At 34.3% G+C, this 15673-nt stretch overlaps 1 protein-coding gene across 7 annotated transcripts in view; it reads right to left on the bottom strand.

The window, feature by feature from the left end:
• LOC142319765 (pleckstrin homology domain-containing family G member 5-like) overlaps positions 1 to 15673 on the bottom strand; it is a 1099338-nt gene that overhangs the window by 671657 nt on the left and 412008 nt on the right. For all 7 annotated transcript variants that reach the window (XM_075357406.1, XM_075357404.1, XM_075357407.1 and 4 more), the window contains one exon: positions 1249 to 1324. In XM_075357406.1, the coding sequence (XP_075213521.1) occupies positions 1249 to 1324 (76 nt within the window). The remainder of the gene's footprint in view (positions 1 to 1248; positions 1325 to 15673) is intronic.

The following is a 15673-nucleotide window of genomic DNA, read 5'->3' as shown; positions in this document are numbered from 1 at the left end:
GGGAAATAATAACTTATAATTTAAATGAAAAAGTGATATGGCAAAACAGGACAAATAAAATGATTAAATCCCAAAAATTAACTCGGTCAACATATAACAAAAAATGCCTTTCTGCTAAAACAAAACTTAAACATTATAAAACTGTAGTACAGCCAGAAGTCACCTACGGAAGCGAGACTCTTTTCAAAATCACTCAGAAAAACCGAATTGAAAAAATTCTGAAAATAGAGAGGAGAATTGTCAGAACGTGTATCGATAAAAAACACCAAAAAGAAGGCCGATGGTGGGTTGTGCCAAATGAGGTGGTGTATCGAGAAATAGAGCCTGTTACTGATACTATGCGGAAAAAAAGAATCTCTTTCTTCGGTCATCTCATAAGGACACCGCAAACAAGACCGTCAAGAAATATCATTGAAAAGCTCTGGTTCCAAAAGCTAGAAGTAGGATGGATCAAAGAAATTAGAGAAGATATGAAAGAATTGGGAATTTCCCTGACCGACCTACAGAATAAAACTGGAAAAATTACAAAGCTAAAAGATAAAAGCATTAGATTTAAACAAAAGACAGACAAACGACAAAATACAACGAAGAGGGTGTTTACGGATGAAGAAAAGAAAGCAAGATCTGAACGGATGAAGAAATACTGGGCAGCTCGAAAGAGTAAAATAACACGCTTTTCTCAGAAAAGATCCAACTAAAATTGACTTAAGTGGTCCCATGTTGGCCGTAAAAGCATAATAATAATAATAATAATAAAAAGAAATAGTAATTAAAAAAAACTAAGCTGTCATCAATTAAATAATAAATTTCTTCATTTCTAGTCATCTATAACTTCGTATATTAAAACAGATCTTTAAATATAAAATCACATAAAATGAAGCAGCAGTAAAGGAATATTTACATCAATTTAAAATATCATACGTTTTCACAGTGGAGAAATAGCGGATTAAATAAACAAAACTTGTTTTTTGTAGTACGCGTATATCAATTTGTACATAAAATGTTAGAAGATAAATAAACGTGACTTAATTAGCTTAGTAGATTACAACGGTTTGCACTGATGCAAATAATTACAACAGAAGTTTCTGTCCGTCCACAAATAGGAAATTATGTGGTAGTCATTTTAATTATAGTTTTCAATATAGGATAGTAATTATTCCACATCATACAAAGTAATATTCCATTCACATCTACTAACTTAATAAAACTAATTTACATTAGAAAAAAAAAACATGATAATTATCTTACCTCATAAAGTGCAAAAAAACGTTTATGAAGAAGATGCGAAATCGAACGCGATTTCGATTCATGATGAGAACCTCTCCTGGAAAAAATTAAGTATAGTTGAATTAAAATATATCTTATATTTATACCTTATAAATATTTTGAAAGCTAAATTATTCATTAACTAGCAGCCCCGGCAAGGCTTTGATATTCCTAGATTATATATATACTAAAATTAAATGATCATTACGGAACTTCATAAAATTACCTTTCCCTTTTTCCCTTTCCTTTTTCCCCATTTTCATTTTTACTATATTCCCTACCCCAACCCCACCCGTTCCTTCCACTATTTCTCTTTCCCTTATTTACCTTTCTCGTCTCCTCTTTCCCCTTTTCATTTTTTCTCTCCTCTTCCATTTTCATTTCCTCGTTTTTCCTTTTTTTTCTTTTTTCCATTACCCCTTCTTCCCTTTTACCTTTCTCGATTTTTCCCTTTTTCCCCGCGCGTAAATCGGACACACATATCGAAAACACAGAAATGAAATCGTAAAGTATTTATTATAGCGTGTGTTGCTTTTACGTCCAACTTATAGTACTGTCTTTTAAAAAAAAACATGTTTTTTTCCTGTCAATGTTGTGACATCTTAGTATATAAATAGTACGTATATATAAACATGCGCGTATTGGAATGCAACGTTATTATGTCAAAATTTCAAAGCAATCGATGAAGAAGTTTTGGGAATTTAAGATTTTGAACAAACAAACTTTTACATTTTTATTTATATAGATAACTTGGGCCACGCCGATATTTCGAGTCCGTTTGAACTTACTACGAGATCCCAGTCGGGGTCTCTCTCATAATATACACTCAGACATGAAATCTATTTTTTCAGTTTAGCCTCCGGAATCACCGTAAGGTATTACTTCAGAGGATGAATGAGGATGACATGTATGAATGTAAATGAAGTGTAGTAGTGTACAGTATCAGGTCAACCATTTCTGAGGTGAGTGGTTAATTGATACCAAACCATCAAAGAACACCGGTATCCAAGATCTAGTATTAAAATCCATATAAAAGTAACTGCTTTTACTAGGATTTGAACCTTAGAAGTTTCCAATTCGAAATGAGCTGATCTGCGATGCCGTGCCGAGTCACCAATAGACCACCCGGTGGGCTATACAGTCGGGCAATGAGATTCTATTTGGATTATATGTGCAATTATTTATGACACGGAGACTCCGTATAGCATCCAGGCGAGACCATCGGTGTCATACCCTCTCCCACCAAAAGGCCCGAAGGCTCTTGTGGGCAAGGGTCGACAATCCCATCTACACTGAGGACTGCACCTCCTGGACCCTGCTTGTGTGTTATCCTCATGATTTTGAGAATAATAATGGTAAATAATAATTATAGTGTTCAGGTTTTATAGAAATCTGAAAAATAACTAAATTACAAAAGATAGAATAATAGTAATCACGGTAACTACAATAAACACTCCTTTGACGACGAAAAATTCATTACTTATTTCCTTGCCGTGGTGGTAGAAATAAATTAATGAAGTAAAAGGATTAAATTATTTTTCGTAATGAATACCTTTAATTCATAACTTTACTCTCCTTGGGGCGAAGAAATAATGAATATTTTTAATACTTTTTCCTTCAAGGGAGCTAAGAACTCCAAAGGCACCTCGTTTGTTAACAGTTGACGGTGATGATTGGTCTAGCCTCCCACGAGGTGCTCGCATACTTGACCACTCTAGCCTCACACGCAGTCTCCACGGAAAGCCCGTTATTATTAAACAGAAATTTTTTTAATTTATTTAACGTAAATTTATTTTTGTGATATTCATTTGATTGATTCGAATCATTCAGTTCAAAGCCAGCTTACACAGTGTAGAGTCAAAATTCACAGTTCATTAAAGTTAGTGCTTCAATTGGCAAATCTAAACTACTACCTACTCATACACACACACATATATATATATATATATATATATATATATATATACACACACATGTATATTTAAATATTTTCGAGAATAAATATATCTAAAAACCTTCTCAGTTATGTCAAAGAACATGGATAAAAATTTAGTCGCGATTGATTGAGTACGTTTTTGTTTATCCGGAAAAACAAAATCCCTCTTACTCTTTATATAGTAGTATAAATTTTGATTGTTTGCATGGCAGTTTTGATTAAAGTTGTTAGGACTACCCAGTTCAAACTTAAGTTAATTTACTTTCTGGAATCTCCGTGAGGGTCACTTTGAATAACTTATAGCATAATTTTTATAAATCGAAATAAAATTGTAGATACTTGAGTAGTTTTTTTGTTTTGCCGAAACGGTCCCTTTTTGCCTCTTTTACAGCAGTACTAATGATTGGTTAAATGATTTTTTGAGTTTAAAAATTCCCCAGAATATAGTATGTATCTAATAAAAGTATGAAATATTATATACACTACCCAAATAGAGGAAAGTAGGAAAATGTAACCCGTCGCCCTCCCCAAATTAGGTTGTTGGATCCGCCCCCGATGGCATCTCATTTTCCGTGTTTTTCTATGTACACATGAGGGCCACAATTACAACTTAGATTCTTTTAAAGAATTTAAAAATGTTTAGTAATTAAATATCAGGTTTTAATGCTTTTATTTTAATTTTATTTTACTAATAACTTCCGATATTTTTCATTTTTTATTGTTATTATTAAATTATTATTTATTGTAAAACTCTTTTTTTCAATCAGAATTTTATAATTATTAATAAATATATTTAAATTAACCTTTGTAAATCCGCATGGGTCGCGAGTCTTCTCTTGCAAGTTACTAATTACGTGCGCGAAAAAATTTAATTTGTCACTACTCATTCATTTATAGTCGGAAAAAATAGAAAAAAATACAGGTTATAGAAAAAGATTCATAGATTTGAAAAAACTGAACCGTATGTCTGTGCGATCTTTTTTACGTATGTTACGCTGAAAATCCGTCAAGCAAAAAACAATTCGGAAACAATACGTGACTTTCTTCGTTTAACCCTTTCCAGAGTAAAATTCTTTTTATCGGAAAAAAATTTTTATACACAGTTTTATAAAGCACATTTCGCAGATTCAAAAAAAATTAATTTGGTCCAAATCGGGCCAAATTTGAGTAAGATAAAATGAAAACTAACGTGAATGGCGAGAGACCGGGACGCGTGGGGTCGCTTGGGAACAATGCGAAAATGATGGAATTCAGCCCCACCCTGCTGGAGTGTTAAAAAGAGCCAATTTATTCTCATTTTCCGATCTTTGTTCTATACATTGAGTAACGGTACAAGCTTCTTGGACAAAAGGCTAAGCCTACACAAGAGTTTGCGTAAACGTTGACAAAAAATCCCCCTCCCACTTGTAACTCGACCAACTCTGTTAGAAATAACACTAATCGAATGATCCGATGTCGCTACGCTCTACGAAAACGATTCAAACTGAATACAAAGCTAACGTACGAGGTTGCTGTGGGAGATGTTTTTCATAGCATATACACACGACGGGCTTCCTCCGCTGGCCGCAGTAATGCAACTTCAAATTTCTATAACAAAATTTCCCTTTACAACGTGCAGATACAAACGACATAACGTTAAAGATTGAAATCTGGTCTTTCCAACGATAATAACAGCTTATGAATAGAACGATCGGTTCATATTTTACAGGCGGCAAAAGAATAGCCTTTCAAATCCCCATTATTGGGTTAACAGCATTTAACACGTTAAAAGAATGTAAAAAAAAAATGTATATGAAGTCGGATTCGAACCGATGTGCCTTCATCTTGTAAGATCCAAATATTTCATTAATTACAATCTTATTTGGCTATAACTCTGAACCAATGAAAATAAGTACCATTTATGATATTTTTTTTTTGTCTTCAGTCATTTGACTGGTTTGATGCAGCTCTCCAAGATTCCCTATCTAGTGCTAGTATTCCAAGATGTATTTTTTTTTTGACTTCAGTCATTTGACTGGTTTGATGCAGCTCTCCAATATTCCCTATCTAGTGCTAGTCGTTTCATTTCAGTATACCCTCTACATCCTACATCCCCAACAATTTGTTTTACATACTCCAAACGTGGCCTGCCTACACAATTTTTCCCTTCTACCTGTCCTTCCAATATTAAAGCGACTATTCCAGGAATTTATGATATATCGTTGAAAAGCTCTCAATCAGGGCTTATGACTGCAGTTAAGAAAAAATTCTAAAATCTAATTTTTTTTTATTTTGACTTTTTTGGACAATTTTGGTTCAGTCAATTGTAATCAAAAGGGAAGATGTCACAACAGTCCTAAATCAGACATTTTAATATCCTACGGGTAATCGTTTTTTAGTTATGCCAGATACCTACAGACGTCACGGCGAAACTAGTCAAAATGGATTCAGGAATGGCCAAAATGGATATTTCCGTTGAAATCTGAAATCCGAAATTTTTTGCGATCACAATACTTCGTGCAAGGAAATAAAACAACAGATGCTTAACAATATTAATCTTTCTGTTACGTTTTTTTGTTGATTTTTATTTATTTATCATTTCGGGAGACGCAGTTTGATAACTTTGGTTCTTTATAATTTTATTCTAATTGGAACGAAACAATTTTTCGAAATCTAACAGCCGACCTTTAGCAAATTTGGTAGTATTTTAAATTTATAACTCAATAATGTAAGTAACACTATAGTTAGTGAAATTTATTTAACGTATTAATTGTACTTTACTTTGTTTGAGCGTTATATCTTGAGTTACTTTGTTTCATGAAAGTCTTAATAGAGTTTAAGTTTGTTGTAGCATTTTATTGATGCTTTAAAATTAATTAAATTTGAATCATTAATTCAAAACCAGGAAGAATGTGAAAAAACTTAAATATTAATACTTCATCATAATACTATGATTTAAAATAATTAAATTACTTATTATACATCAACGATACAGTATACGGAAATGAAATAATACCTTTTACAAAATAATGAGACTTAATTAAATGTATCTGATATCCATTAATCTTTAAATGTTTCTAAAAAAAAAGATAAATAAATTTTAAAAAGCTAGATAACAGTGAAAAAGAAATAAGGAAACTGTTTCTAAATGATAAGGAGGCTGTATAATATAAACATTTATCTCAGTCAGTCCAAACTCTTGTAACAAATTTTCAGTCAGCTGAAACTTTACGCGTATTTAAAGCACTGATTTAGAATAAACTGTTACACGATTCAAATATATATGTAGATAACGCAAAACACATATGATAAAATACGATTTAAAACAAATTTACCGTCTTTAAATATAAGCCAGGATGCGTGAGTATACAAGATTCAATTACATAAAGCCGCCATGCCTGATCTGAATAATTCTTTCTATTTTGTTTCTATCGAATTTTGGAGATTGTTTTAAGCTAAAATTTATCGATATAACTTCATTATTCGATGAACAGTAAGACTCTTAACAAGAAGAATATATTTATAGAGTTTTATTCTTGTTTAGTAAAATTTTGAATTTCTTACGAAGACTTTCTATAAGAGAAAACAATCTATGAATTTCTTTTTTTTTAAATTAGAAAATATAATGAATTTTCTGATATTTAATTTAGAAAAAAAAACCGGAAAATAATTTTCGAAGATATCAGAGATTAACGAGAATTTAACTGTTTTTTTTTTTCTAGATCAGTGAATGACATAATTTCGTAGCGAGCGCTATCTGTGTATTGTAAAGGTAACAAGTACTATACCTTGAATTGTTAACAGCGTACATTAATTTTAATAATATTGCGGTATTTAAAACTTAAAGTAAAGGCACTATATTTCAATCTGTATACATTTTAGCCTATAATGCTTTGCCCTATTTTATTAATCTCTAGTTATTTATATTTATTTACTTATACGGGATAACGAATGAACGGAAAAATATGTTTAACAAAAATTATTTTATCCATTTGGTAATTTACACAGTTTAAATTTTAATTAATTGTTTTACCGATCACAAAAATTATTCAGTTATTTCATTACCGTTGGACCTTTCAATGATAAATTGCTCATGAGCAAATTTAATAAACTGGAATTATTTTTAAAAATGTTATGTTAATAATTTTTTTTTTTTTTTACTTCCTTGTACGAAGTATTGCGTGTGATCGCGAAAACTTTCGGTTTTCAGATTTCAACGGAAATATCCATTTTACCCATCCCTGAATCCATTTTGACTAGTTTGGGCGTGACATCTATACGTACGTATGTATCTCTAATAATTAAAGAACGACTAGCCATAGGATGTTGAAATTTTGGATTTCCGACTCGTGTAACGTCTAGTTGTACACTTCCTCTTTGGATTGCAATCGACTGAACCAAAATTGTTCAAAAAATCCCACAATCCCCCAAAAATTGGATTTTGGACTTTTTCTTAACTGGGGTAGTAACTGCCCTAATTGAGAGCTTTTCAACGATATACGATAAGTGCTACTTATATACATCGGTTCGAGTTATAACCAAAGGAAATTTTAAGTAATGAAATATTTGGATCTTATAAATGGAAGGTCCGATCGGTTCGAATCAGACTTCACCTCCTTCTTTAATATTATTTTTTTATTTATTTATTCAAATATATTTATTTATTAATAATAATTATTAACTTCCGATTGTAAAAAAATTACAAGAAATAATTATTCAATAATAACAAGAAAAAAAAGAAGTTATTATTGAAATAAAATTTTATGTACTTTCCATTTAAAAAAAATGTAATTTAATAGGTGTACAAGAAAGTCATATGGTGTCCATATCAGATTTTATGTGGTTTTTCTGTCTGAGCGAAAAACGCTTTCATGTTAACATTGTCCAGACACAATACTTGTTGCAATAAACAAAGCGGGATCACATTATATATCTCAGTAAAAATAATAACATTACTATCTAATTTATGACAATTAACATGAATACCTGAAACACACTATCGTAGATAAAATATTTGAATATAAACGGACAACCCTAAAAAATTGTAAACATAAGGTAACATTTCATTATCCCTACAACAGTTCGCATGTTAGTCCCCAGGTTATCTTTGTAGGGTGCCGCAGGGATCTGTCCTTGGCCCAACCTTATGGAATGTTTTCTACGATAAAATCTTCAGGCTGAACTAACCCGAAGGGGTATCGATAGTAGGATACGCGGATGATATCGCAATATTAGTAGAAGACAGAGATATTAATGAACTGGAGAACAAGGCAAACCAAGCGCTTAGAACAATAGATGAATGAATGGAGGATAACAAATTAGAAATAGCTCCTAATAAATCCTGTTGCCTGGTCCTCTCGGGTAGAAGACCATTAAGAAGTGTGACTCTAAATATCAGAGGACAGAGAGTCGATGAAGTAAAAGAAACAAAATACTTGGGGGTACTTCTGGACAAAAGTTTAAGGTTCAGCAAGCATATCGATATGATTTGCGGGAGAGTTACTCCTGCTGTAAAGGGATTAAGAGGATTATTTCAAAACCACGGCACACCTAAAACGGTTATTCGAAGATTGATAACCGCGGCTATCACTTCGACGGTACTGTATGCGGCTCCCATATGGGGGTCGGGAATGAACATACAGCGAAATAAAAAGAAGTTGAGAAGTGTCCATAGACTGGCATTGGTGCGTGTAGCTGCTAGTTACTGTACGGTATCGTATTACGCGCTGTGCGTACTGACCGGGGTCCTACCCGTAGACCTTGAGATAAAAGCCAGAACCCTCAGACACAGCGGCATGTCGAAAGAAGAGATGGAAGGGATTATAGAACAAGAATGGCAAGAAGAGTGGACAGGGTCCAGAGTGGGAGAATGGACCAGACGCCTAATCCCTAATATTAAAACCTGCAATAACAATAGACTCGGAGATGTCAATTTTTACATGACACAATTACTGACGGGCCACGGCTCTTTCGGTCAATATCTGTATAGGATCGGGAAGAGAGCCACCCCGCAGTGCATCTATTGTCCAGAGAACGACGATGCCGAACGTACGTTGTTCATATGTCCAAGATGGGCCGTTAACAGAGGTCAAATAGTAATAATGGTCTTACACCAAAAAATCTCATAAACCGGTTGGGGTACAACAATGAGAACTGGGAATGGTTCCGCAGGTTCGCCGGGGAGGTCCTGCGGGCCAAAGAGGATGAAGACAGAAGAATGGGAGTATAAACAGTAGGGTAGGGCGGACAGTCACTCCATGTAGGGCCTGTACGCCTTGGTGTGCGGGTACCTGAGAAGGGGGTGAACTCCAGGGGAGTTTGAGTTAAAATAAAAGACCAAGTCCCGGTCGGCGGGGTCGTCCCTGCGGGAGCCTAGGCTCTTTGTGGGGTCGGCGCTGTCGATTAGAGACCAAAGGCGTAAAGACCGAGTTCCGGTTCCCTGCTGAGGCGCTGGGAGACGGCATAGCCGGACCTTGGCTCTAAAGCGGGGGATTAGAGGCAGGCAATGTAAAACAAAAGATCCGAGACCGGGGAGGCCAACCTGCCGTGCCGGACGTATAGCCGGCGGGTGGGGGACGTCTCCTTTGAGAGTAAAAGGACACTCTCCCCAACTGAGTATACTTAATTGGATATCCGGTCGGGGAGAGTAGGGGGAAAAAAAAAAGTTATCTTTGTAGACAGGTCGAGGGATACTTGAATGACAGGAGATGTGCAGTCGAAGCTCAGAGGAGGCCATAGAGTTCCTAATGAATAGTGGTGTCCCGCAGGGTTCGGTCCAAGGCCCTTTGTTATGGATTACAGTCTTTGACGGGCTATTAAACAGTGAATTCCCGGTAGGCGTAGAAGTTATTGCATATACCGATGATCTCGCAGTCTTGGTAGAGGGAAAGACAGTTATGCAGGTACAGAACAGGGCAAACGCTACTGCATGCATAATATATCAATGGTTATGCTCTAGGGGTCTGGAATTGGCAATAGAAAAATGTCGGTGCATTACCTTAACCGGCAGAAGAATTTTGGATCGAATGGAAGTACGAATTAATAACAGGGTCATTGAAGAAGTTAACTCCCTGAAATATCTAGGAGTTACTTTACAAAGGAATTGCAAATACTCTGAGCACATTGATGGAGTATGCCAAAAGGTTGAACAAAAGTTTGAACGTACTGATGACATCACAGAGGATCCCTAGGGCTTCTAAAAGAAGACTGATAGCATCAACAGTTGTGTCCTCGATGCTATATGCTGTACCGGCCTGGTGGAGTGCCTTCTCCATTAGGAGAAATAGAGAGAAGCTGACGAGGACACATAGAAGGGTGCTTCTAGGTGTTGCAGTGGCCTACAGAACAGTATCTTATGATGCCTTATGCGTCCTAGCAGGAGTACCTCCAATACAATTGATAGCCAAGCAACGCGTTGATAAGGCGAATGGAAAGACGGAACAGGAGATCAGAGGTCCAGTCATTGAAGCCTGGCAGGAGAGGTGGGCGGAGGATGGAGTTGCCCGTTGGACCAAGACTTTTATACCGATGGTTAAACCCTGGCTCATGAGAAACCACGGCGAGGGGAATATTATTTGAACCAGTTCCTCACAGGACACGGATGTTTTAACAACTATTTGCACACGGTTGGGAGAAGAGAAGATCCTGGCTGTATATACTGTGGGGAACTGGATGACGCCGAGCACACCATCTTTGACTGTAACAGATGGGCCGAGCTAAGGTTTAATGCGGCGCTTACAGAATTGGAACCGACCAATACAGTAGAATTTATGTTAGCTAGCGAAGAGAATTGGGGAAGAGTTGCTGACTTTGTAAAAAGGGTTATCTCCAAAAAACATAAAGATGAGCGACAGATGGGCTATTAGTTGTAGTTAGGTTTGGGTGGATAGCCCCAGCGGGGAGAGTCGGCATGCCGAGGTGTGTCGGACCCGATGAGCCGTTGGGGACTCCAAGGGTATGAGATAGGGTTAAGGAAAGTAAGTGATTTAGGAAAAGACCCGGCACCACACCACGACACACGAGATATGGTGTGGTGTCTAAACTTGGGCAAAAATTAACGATTACTCTCTCAAAAGAGCTACACCGGAAGGCCGACCTGCCATGCCGGTAGGTGGGGAGGCCTATTAGAGTTAAAAGACACTCCCCTGGGCGGCGCAATACCACCAAGTCGATCCGGCCCAGGGGAGTTGAGAGAAGAAAAAAAAAAGTTAAACTTGCAACGCAATACCGCATAACAGTAGGAAAATACATAATGATAACATGAAAAAAGTTACGTATGATTTTTTTTTTTGGTGTGGGGATAATTTATGATGTTGTTTTACAGTCAAATTGTCATTATATGTTTAAATAAACCAAAAACAGTATAAAAAATTGAATTTTTATACTGCTCCCTCAAAAATCACCATCCAAGAAAATTTATTTATTTTTCTACATTTCCATTTTAAATGGAAGAAACTACAAAAACAATTGAAGAATGTAAACCAACAAAAATATACCTAAGATTTCTTTTTTACAGAAAAAAAGAAATGGGATTTTTATATATATATAAATAACGTAGGCAACGTTTAGGGCCGAGAGGTAGCTCCCTTGCCTAGGGCGCCTGGGTTCGCCTGCAAGCAAGAGAATAGAGGAGTCGGGACGTATCTGATGATGGTACTTAGGAAAGTCGAGGGTAGACTGTAGGGTGGCGTGGGGCGAAGGGTGTGTGCAAGGCATACTTGGATACAAGCAGGAAAGGGAAAGCCAGCCTCTCCGCCTAGGAGTCTTTGACCTTCCTCAATAGGAGGTCGTCTCACTTGTATGACGAGGAGGGATTCTGATGGGCTAGGTCCAAAGAGTCAATCATAGGGGAGTAGTCAACCGCCACGACACCCTGAGGCAACTGACGAAATGCTTAGCGGCGCTTCCGGTTGCCCCGGGGGTTTTTTACAAAAAAAATTTATTTTTCGGGATGGGAATGAATTATGACAAAAAACACTTTTAATATTATTATTAACGTTTTGAATATATAAAAAAAATTTTAAATTCAAAAAATCAATATTTTTTAACTTTCATCATATTTTTGAACCCTCATTCCGAATGTTGCTCCCAATGTTTTTTTTTCCTTTTTTGAGTCAGTTACGCTACTACTATGCGTGGAAATAAATAAAAAAAAGGTTAGAAAATACGCAATAAATAACGAAAATATCTTCTGCAATTTTTGGTGATGGGGGAACTTGGGAGCAAAGTTTTTTAAAAATGGAAACAATCAAGCGTGCAGATACTGAGCTTAATTACAAAAGTAGTAACAACTTCTTCATTAAGTGGGGTTATGTTTGCAAAATTTTGAGAAAATAGAATCCAAAAACATATGTACCCCAATCCCTGGAGATATTGATCCCCAATCATTTACCCACAAATTGCCTTAAATACGAAGTTCTCTGTGCAAAATTTAATTAAAGTCGGTTCAACCAGTTAAAAGTTATTAAGTTTCAAACAAGCCTACACTCATATATACGTACAAACATACATATATATACACGTACGTAAGTACGTAAGTACGTAAGTACGGACGAACATTATCCCTACTGTCTTTTGTGTTTTTTTGGTTCTCTGAATCATGAAATATCGAGAAATCCAAAACACATACCGCATTTTTTAAAAGGTTTTATTTAACTCGCTTTAGGAATAATCAAATCTTGCAACTGCTTTATCTTTTGATCTATCGTATGAAAATCAATGAAATTTCGTACACGTATGTAACTTCGATGACAAAACAGCACTACGGTGTCGGAATCTGAATGACCCACCCACACGAGCTATCCCTACACTAAATTCATGCATTTAGTTGAAAATTTTCATTTCTCATCAACTATCGTATGAAAATGATTGAAATTTTGTACACGTATGTAACTTCGATGTGTAATTTTTACTTTTTTTTTAGTCTTAAAAAAAAAAACTAAAAATTACAAAAATATATTTGATTGCATATAAAAAATTATTTTTTAAAAAAGCTTTTATTTAACTAATATTAATATTAACATTAATAAAAAAAGGAAACAAATTAGAAAAAACCTCTAAAAAGTAAAAAATAAGAATTAAATCAAAAGGAGAATTTTAAACAAAATAATATAATATATTAACAAATATAAAAATGGACTGAAAAGTAAAAAATAAATTTTATAAATATCTAATAAATAACCAATAAATAAAAAATAAATAAATTTAATAATAATTAAATTTTAAAATTAAAAGTAATGAAAATATTTAGTTAAATAAAACCGTGGCGCAGTTTTAAAACTAAATATTGTCATTCCTTTTTATTTTAAAAATTAATAATTATTACATTTATTTATTGGTTATTTATTCGATATATATATTATATTTTTTGGTTTAAAATTCTCAGTTTGATTAAGTCTTATTTTTTACTTTTTAGAGGGTTTTTCTATTTGTTTCCTATTTTTTATTAATGTTAATGTTAATATTATTTAAATAAAAGCTTTCTTAAAAAGTAATTTTTTATATGTAATCAAATATATTTTTGTAATTCTTTTGTTTTTTTTTATTTTTTGACTGATTACCATACTTCCTTCTTGAAATATAAGTCTAGAGCAGCGTTTCTCAGCCGGGGGGACGCGAAATTAGTCTACGACTACACGGAAACAATAATGGATTCATTTTTTTAGAAAAAAACATCATTTATTACAAAACATTAATATACATTTGTAAAGAAAATGTACATGTAAAGAAAATACATTAAAGAGATGGTTGCTTTGTTTTTCATTTAAAAGTTTCTCCATACATGAATCTATTTTATTTTATCTTGTTATTAATTGTATATTTTGTGATGCTGTCCAGATCAAGGTTTTACCAAGGTTACCCTTGATATATCCAGGCAAATTCTGGGACGGTTCCATATTAATTTTTAGATTTAAATAATATTAAGAAAGAGTTTAACGATTATGTTATCTAACTGAATAAATATCAACCCCGGAACATACTATGTATGAAAACTAGTATAATATATTAACAAGTATTACATATTTTATTAAACGTGTAAAAAAAAGAAGGATACACAAAAATTTTAAATGTTTTTTTAACTGATGGTACTTGTGGCGAAACAAGGTGTAATTATATTAACAAAACCAAAAAAAAAAATTAATAACATTTTTTAAATAATAAACGATTCCGTTAAATAAGTTACAAAAAACGAGGTAACATTAGCATTACAAAAATATATATATATATATATATATATATATAATTGTTTACAAGCGATGATGATATTGAACAATTTTCCAAAGAATGATAAAATCAGCCCTCAAACACGCAAAAATATAATAAAATTATTGAAAGTATGAAAGCAATGATTAATCATTGTTTTTTTTTTTTCATTTTATGTAAGTAATCCAGTCACATTAATATTTAAACATCAAAACAAGGTATAATTTTAGTACATATTTTGTAGCCAATATCAGCGGGTTAACATGCAAAAAGCAAACATGCAAAACAATATAATCCTCTAAAAATTCACTGAAATAACGGTAATTTATGTATCATTTATATAATAGTTCAACTTTATTTTTACAAAGCCACCACCTATAATTTTGTTTGGAATCAATGACGCTTATGAGACTAAACGAATTGACCAAAACAGCAGTCAATAAATGCGACTACAACATTAGAATATCCATCCTTAAAAAAACTAGGCATTGTGTCAAAGTATGTCACAGTCTACAAAAAGATAATGGATTTAGTTAGGCCACAACAAAATGATCCGCCACACCTTCATCAGTAAAGATGAAAGAACCTTTCGTATCGTAGTGAGGTACCTACATTCTTCTATCCCAACTGAGCTTATCAGAGAAGAACTTCTTAGCTTATAAGAGAACTTCTTAGCTTAAGAGCTTATATGAGAGTCACGGTCATGCAGTCTGTAACATTTTCAACGCGAGGTACCGAATTATAAAAGAGCCATTATCAACTTTCCTTGTAAATTTTGAGCTGAGAGGTAACATCAAGAATGGGTGTGGGTTAAATATATCACAAATTGTGGGGTTTTAATTGAGATGCTCAGACAGTTTCCAGAACCGGTGTACTGTACGCTGTCCACAGTATACCCGTTTGAGAAATAACTGTATGCGGCCTTATCAATGTGTAAAAAGCGCTGAAGGACATAGGACTGCTGATTGCACTGAAGGAACGCTCCAGCTGTTTTCGTGCTATGCTAGTGTAACCGTCCGGCAAACTACCGGGAATACAGATTTATAAAGAGATCACGAAGAAAAAACAGACACAATGGGTTACATCGACTAGAACAAATAACTTCTCCTATTGGAAACCAAGATAGGCAAGCTACGTTCTTCAATTTGAATAATGCAACCTACCCATCATTAGGTAGGTAAACGAGTGCGATCCAAACACGAATTCCAAGACACGACTCTACACGTCCAAGAACTTACGCTGCGGCTGTTGGTCACAACGTCAAAAATATTTCTGAGAAAAGTTAGATAG

This window comes from Lycorma delicatula, chromosome 2, assembly GCF_047948215.1.
Source record: "Lycorma delicatula isolate Av1 chromosome 2, ASM4794821v1, whole genome shotgun sequence".
In the NCBI taxonomy this organism is placed as follows: domain Eukaryota; kingdom Metazoa; phylum Arthropoda; class Insecta; order Hemiptera; family Fulgoridae; genus Lycorma; species Lycorma delicatula.
This window is presented reverse-complemented; position numbering and strand designations above follow the sequence as displayed.